This window comes from Montipora foliosa, chromosome 11, assembly GCF_036669935.1.
Source record: "Montipora foliosa isolate CH-2021 chromosome 11, ASM3666993v2, whole genome shotgun sequence".
Classification (NCBI taxonomy): domain Eukaryota; kingdom Metazoa; phylum Cnidaria; class Anthozoa; order Scleractinia; family Acroporidae; genus Montipora; species Montipora foliosa.
In genome coordinates this window covers 38,761,046-38,768,545 of record NC_090879.1, presented here as the reverse complement: position 1 = coordinate 38,768,545, position 7,500 = coordinate 38,761,046, and the positions used below count along the sequence as shown (strand labels likewise).

Genomic DNA, 7,500 nt, shown 5'->3' with positions numbered 1-7,500 from the left:
TCCTAGTAAGGGCAGTGCAGTTGACAACTATAGACCTATCTCTTGCCTTCCTCTTATGTGGAAGCTCATGACAGGAGTCATTGCTGAGGCGATGTATGAGCACCTGGAGGAGATACTACCTGAAAGACAGAAGGGGTGTTAGAGAGAAAGCAGGGGGACTAAAGATCAACTGCTGATCGATATGGCGATTATTAAGGATTGCAAAAGAAGGCGCACGAACCTCGTAATGGAATGTCTGGAAATGTTTGGTGTTGCGGCTAATGTGAGACAGTTTCTCGCGAGCAGTATGGATGAGTGGAAGACTGAACTGACGTTATGTGGACATTGGGAGTGGTGGACATCAATAGAGGGATCTTCCTGGGAGATAGCCTCTCGCCGTTGTTGTTTGTTCTGTGTATGGTGCCACTTTCATTAGTGCTGAAAAGGTCAAAAGTTGGGTATGAGTGGGGAGTAAAATGAAAAGCGTTCGTTAATACCGTGAGGATTAAGGGTGCCGATTTGAAAGATGAATTTTTGTTCCAGATTCTTGCGGCTTTCCGTCGTACCTAGATGTAGGGAAAGGCCGCAGATAGCCATGTGTTTTTTGGAGTGGTTAGGCAGATTAAAATGGCGAGCGACTGGCTTGGATGCATCCTTGTCATTCTTCTCAACATCGCGAAGGTGTTCGCGGAATCGGTCACCTAGTCGTCTACCTGTCTTACCAATGTATAATTTATTGCATAACGTATAGGTTATGCAATAAATGACATTTACGGAGGTACATGTGAAACGATCAGTGATCTTAACAGATCGCTTAGGTCCCGATATCTTGCTAGTGTTAACAATGAAAAGACAAGTTTGCATCGTGAGCGCGCGCATATACCTCACGGTATTAACGAACGCTTTTCATTTAACTAATATATTCCTATTTTTCACGTTGCCATGTTACCACCAATAGCGTAGCTCCTACTCTACTATAAAAACTACACGTAACCCATAATCCCTCGATTCGCTCTGACGAAGGGCTAACGCTCGAAAGTCAGCTTTTAGAATCTCTGTACGGTGGCCAATTTACAGTATCAACTCTGTTGATAAAACCAAATTTTTGTATACTACTTCCCCACCGACGCAGCACCGCAGTTTCTTTAGAAACTACCCCTTCATTTATGAGTGGGGAGGTCGTGAGTGCAAGATAAACCATCTACTGTTCATGGATGACCTGAAACTGTTTGGGAAATCTTATGAACAGATTAATTCCCTTGCACAGACAGTTCATATATTTAGCTCGGACATAGGGATGGAATTTGGAATAAAGAAGTGTGGGGTGCTAGTACTGAAACGAGGTAAAATTGCTAAAATAGAAGGAATTGTGCTACCGGACGAGCAAGTTATGAAGGAGATCGACGACAATGGGTATAAGTACCTAGGAATTCTGGAAGCAGATCATTTGAAGGAGAAGGAAATGAAAGCCTGAAATTAGTGTTAAAGACAAAGTTGAGTGGAAGGAATAAGATCATGCATGGCTGTCAACACATGGCCTGTTGCAATCTTGAGGTATAGCGCAGGTGTTATAGATTGGAAGAGTGAAGAACTAAAGGAGCTGGATAGAAAAATCAAGAAGACGATGTCACTATATGGGGCTCTACACCCCAAACGTGATGTAGACAGGTTGTATTTATCACGACAGAAAGGAGGAAGAGGCCTAATTAGCTGCGAAATGTGTGTGAAGGCTGAGGAAAATAATCTGGCATGGTATCTAAAGAATTCAAACGAGAGAGTGTTGGCAGGGGTAAGAGGGATAGGAATTTTAAACAGTGATGAAGCAAAGGAAAAGAGAGACCTTAAACAAGAAAGACAGAATGCTAGCTTGAACAGATAGAAAGAGAAAAAAATGCATGGCCAATTCCTGCGTGATATGCCGGAGACAGTTGACAAAGACAAGATGTACGTGGGAATGGACAAGAAAAAGTGATTTAAAAATCGGAACTGAGGCACTTATTTTTGCAGACCAAAGAACAGGCACTGAGAACGAATTATGTCAAGTTCAACATTGACAAGTCAGTGGATTCCCCACTTTGCAGATTGTGTGGGGAGAAGGGTGAAACAATAAACCACATTATCAGTGAATGTAACAAACTGGCGCAGAAAGAGTACAAGACAAGGCATGACAATATTGCAAGATTGGTGCACTGGAAACTCTGTTGTAAGTATGGTATAGACAGAAGTGAGAAATGGTATGAGCACCAACCAGAAAGGGTTGTGGAAAACAAAAGTTTTAAGATCTTGTGGGACATGTCCATCCAGTGCGACTATATCATCGCAGCCAGAAAACCAGACATTGTTGCTGTAGAAAAAGGAAAATAATAAGGTAATCATTGTGGATATTGCGTCACTGTGGGACCACAGAGTGCATGAGAAGGAAGGTGAAAAGCTGGAGAAATACCAGGAGCTAAAGAGAGAAATTAAGAATATATGGGGGATCAGACATGTAGAAGTCGTACCGATAGTTGTTGGTGCACTTGGAGGAGTAAGCAAAAGGTTAGATGGATGGCTTACGAAGCTAGGGATTGTTATCAAGAAAGGACTCTTGCAGAAAACAGCCTTGTTAGGAACAGCAAGGATCCTAAGAAAGGTTCTGGAAAACTAAACAAGAGGGAATGACCCGCGAAAAGACACCCGGAAGACACGCGAAATTATAGCAAAAGTGATTGAGGGAGAATTGGAACATGATAAGAGCTATGAGGACGATGCAACAGAGACTACTTTTGGAGAGACACTTATAAGGAAATTTAAGTGAAATAGTACAATATGAATAAGACTCGGTTGACTTTCCAACAATTATTGGGGAGAATCTGTTATTGGCCAGGTAAAAAAATGCTGGCTACAATTAAAATAATAATGATAATAATAATAATAATAATAATAATAATAATAATAATAATAATAATAATAATAATAATAATAATCACTTTATTAAAGTCTCAAGGTTATTTAGCCAAGCACGAGTGTTCTACCAATTGGGGAGACTACAAATCAACTGAAATCAGAACAAATCAAATCAAATGTTAGTTTTTGAGGAGAGGGGAAAACCGGAGTAACCAGGAAAAAACCTCTTGGAGCAGAGTAGTGAATCAACAAACTCAACCCACATAAGGCGTGGAATCCAGGAATCTATCCCGGGCCACGTTTAATTGGTGGAAGGCGAGTGCTCTCATCACTGCACCAGCCCTGCTCCCAAAACATCGTTTTCTGGTTTTCCGTATCTCAGCCCAATCCCCAAGAGTTTTCTATACCTCGACCCAATCCCTTCTAATCTTTTCGAACAACGGAACTGTGTGCTATCGAGAGCAGTGTGATATAGCTAAACCGGAGAATAGTATACACCGATTTACCACTAATATCTATACCTATTTTACGACTAAATTTTCCGATTCTACCTATTTTACGACTGAAGTGTTCGATTTGATTTAGAAATCATTTATCTTTATGCAGTAAAACTTTCATCTTCATCCCTACACGTGGTATTAAGCATTTCAGTTTTCTCTTGTTTTTTTAACCGATTCTCTAGAAAGGTCCTCCTACGCTGTGGCTCGCTGACCGGTGCGTGTAAGGAGACCTTACAATTGCTGGTAAAACACTACAGGCAGTACATGAGTCACCCGTCTGCTTTGATGGTTAGTTTCGTTTTTAGTTGCTGTCAGGTCATTGAGTTTTTCTTTTGTTTGCTTCTCATAACAAAGAACGTTTCATTTGTTTTTCATTTTCCACATTTGAGTATTGTGCCCCTCTTCGCTTAAAATAGGTTGCACTATTCCAGATAATATTTTTTAAGTCGTGTCTCAGTTTGCAGTTTGGCCATTTTCTCAAATCTATAATAAACCAAAATGTCTGATATAAGATTAAAATATTGTGGTAATGTTTTTTTCAAACATCATTTTCTTAGGTTACCCTTTGGACTGGCGATGCCTTAAGCTTGTGTACTAGTGGTTTGCCCCCTGAACAGTTGTTTGACGTAATCGATTCCAGTAATGCTGGTGATCATATTGGTTTGCTCAATGTTCTCGTTTGCTGCGCTCCTAGGCTAAAAACGTGAGTTGTTTTTTTTTCTCGTTCATTTTCTTCATTTTTCTTAATTCTGTCTCCGTTTCGCTTTCGAATAAGAATGGACCCTACCAGCATGGCGGGGCGGAGTGAAAGACGTTTCAGTTATTTGGTTTGTCTAATTTAGAGGTTTCCAGAGCACCCTTTTTTTTTAGGTGTTCCGCTAGGGCGCTCTTCTTGACTACGTTGATTTGCCAGGAATTCCAGTTTGCAAATTATCTCACAAAGGAAGCTATCTCAACGACACAAAAAGTTAAATAACTAGATTTAAGATGCGCGCGAAAACCAGTAAACAGCCAGAATCGAATTTTAGAAAGCAATGTATTTTTATTTTCTCAGGCCAGGTCAGTCGATCTTGTTCACATCGAGTATGCTATGGAGTGGTTGCTGTCAAACTATTGAAGATTTTTACAATCAATGCGTGGGTGTTCCATTCCATCTTCTACCAACTCTACTGGGTTTGAAGCTTGCCGTCGATCTAGAGCTAGGAAGCAGGTTGTGTATTTTGTTAAACTTCAGATATTGTTTTAGTAGGAATGATTTTACAGTTTTACAGGGTTTTTTTTAACTAGATGAATATATTAATGTGTCCTTTGACTTGTGATTTAGTAAACTGCCAGACAGAGTGGATTCTTGTGAAGAAATACTTTGTTGGGTGAAAGCAGAACCTAAGAGATCTATACTTACTATCGGTAGGTTTATCGAATTTGTCTCCGTTCTCCATTTTTTTCATTAGCCAAGCTATTCTCTAAGAAAAAAATGTCCGGATCCGTACTCATATCATGATTTACTTTTATACCTGCTGGGAGAAATTTCCCAGATGTGGACAGAAGTCACATGCATTTGTAATAGCCCTACTGGGAAACCACTCTCCACCCCAACACCTTAGTTGTGAACTGGCCAGCTGGCCAGCCCCGTTTCTCGTGATGCTTGCTGCACTTGATTCCTGAATACCGAGTAGTATACCTGACAAAGAGTATGTAAATTAAGCCGATCAGATCAAGCCAGTACGATCTAACGTACACCGACAGGAATATTGTCCACGGTTACTTGCTTGAAAACTACAGAGTATGAATCCGTTTTATCACAGGCGCGTTGATCACTTTGTTAAGAACCTCCACATCTCTGCGGCTCGGTAGTGTGCGGGTTTTTGCGATGTCACTTCTGTTGGCTTGACTGCTGTCCAGAAAGTTACAACCTTTGGGTCAGTACTCCTTTCATTATTACTAGCTTACTGACTCAATTATCATCATTACATCACCCTATTGTGACATCTTGTTTGCTTTAAATAAAGCTGCCCCAGTACAGAGTAAAAATCATTAAACAACAACACAACACGGAAGTTCAGGATCATATGCACCATGAACGATGATATTCAGTTTTTCCCGAAACAGTTGCGACTCTCAAACCCCTTTTACCCATAATTTCTGGAAGGGTGCCTATTTGTTCTATTTACACACGAAACATTTACCGTGACGTGCCTGAAAAACACACCGGGGTACGGTACCGAGATTGCAGAGAGCCGTGCCAGATTTTTGTGCTAGTGTAAAGCGTGCAAGGCCCAGTACAACTTCCAGATAATTTGCAAAACGAAAACGATTGTTGCAACTGCGGCAAAACATCCGCCAAAGGATTAAAATTTTTGGAAAAAGAACTTGAAACAGCAGAAACAGAACCAATTCGGATATTCAACACTCACTGATGGATTAAAATGTGGGAACTCGTGATGAAACCGAGTGATCACAGACCAAGTATTAATCTTTTAAGACTCAAATGAAAATGCAGTGACGGGCATCCTGCTGTATTGTCTTGTTTTAATTCATACAGCCTCTGACAATTGAAGCCTCTCTCCGCCACATGCAAATATAATTATAATATTTACACCACACACACAACCAGAGCCATGACATGAACAACTTTAGTACATAACGTGAAACGACAAACACGTCAGGAATTTATTAAGTTAAATAAGGACAAATTAGTTCATGATAAACCAAGGCATGAAACCTCCCCTTGGAAGCTGACCTTGTCATGCAAACAGTTAAATCTAGAGAGAAATAAGTGTCAGCAACATGAACTCGGTACAAATGTTTGTAACTACTATATCAGAGTAGCTCAGTTCATAACATACGTCCTTGAATCTTAATGGCAGTTTGACAGTACGACCGCTAGAGATTGCGTTTTACGTGGGTCTGTGGAGAACTATTTTTGTCAGGAACATCCATGGTAGGGGGTGTGGCCGCTTCTTCTTGTGGTGGACCAGTGCTTGCTATTGGGGGCTCAGTTGTCCTCAACAGGTGTCAACGATCGTGACGGTAACTAGAACCATCAGGTATTGAGACAATATAGGAGCCAGGGGTTGTATACTGTGCCGTAACAGTAGCTGGCTCCCAGCTGTTTCCCATCCGGATACGCACTGTTTCATGCGGCTGGAGCTCAGGTAACGGCTTGGCATTGCGATCATAGTACATTTTCTGTTTTTCCCTACGTTTCCTTGAGCTTGCATTGTGATGTGAACCACTTGGGGCTTTAAGGGAGATACTGTGGTAGGCAACTTTGACTTCAACAGCTGCTGTACAGGGAACTCCTTTAGTCCTGAGACTGGGGTGTTTCTGAATTCTAGCAGAGCTATGTACGGGTCGTTTCCATCTTCAAATGCTTTCCTAAGCAACTTCTTGATAGTTTGTATTCCCCTTCCACTCATCCCATTTGACTGTGGGTACCTTGGACTTGAGGTGGTGACTTGAAATCCTCGCTTTGCAAAATGACAAAACTTCTTTCTTGAAAAGGGCATGTTATCAACAATAACTTCATCTGGAATCCCATGCCGCGCATACATGGATTTCATAGCAGTAATGATAGAAACCGCTATCTTTTCCTTTAAAAGGCAAAGTTCAGGATACTTGGAATAGTAATCTACAACACGTAGGTACGGCATAGAGTTCAAACGGTGAGTTCAAACTTGTATGCGCCGAGTTTCTGCCATGGCCTCTGAGGGACTTCACGGGGTTATAAGGGCTCTTTCTGATTCTCTCTCTGATACTTTAGAAATACACAACACTTGGAGATCATTCGCTCAATTGCAGCATACATACCAGGCCAATAAACGACAACTCTTCCACGTGACTTGCTTTTTCCAATACCAAGGTGACTATCATGTATGTAGTTTAGAACATCCGGTCTCATCTCTTGAGGAATAGACCAATTCGGCTAACTCAATGTTGTACCCAATTCAATTCCTCTGGGAATAAAACGTTTTATTCCAAGAATTTCCATATCATTTAAATGTGAATGCCTCATTGTCATGCAAATTGAACACACAAAGAATCTTAACCCCGAGAGATTTGAATTGGGTACAACATTGAGTTAGCCGAATTGGTCTATTATGAGCTTTTCACCAAGAAGTAATGTTACAGGTTG

At 41.0% G+C, this 7,500-nt stretch overlaps 1 protein-coding gene across 1 annotated transcript in view; it reads left to right on the top strand.

The window, feature by feature from the left end:
- LOC137977024 (uncharacterized) overlaps nt 1-7,500 on the top strand; it is a 48,999-nt gene that overhangs the window by 9,676 nt on the left and 31,823 nt on the right. The window contains 4 exon segments of the mRNA XM_068824322.1: nt 3,548-3,653; nt 3,923-4,068; nt 4,420-4,575; nt 4,690-4,772. Of these exon segments, the coding sequence (XP_068680423.1) occupies nt 3,548-3,653; nt 3,923-4,068; nt 4,420-4,575; nt 4,690-4,772 (491 nt within the window).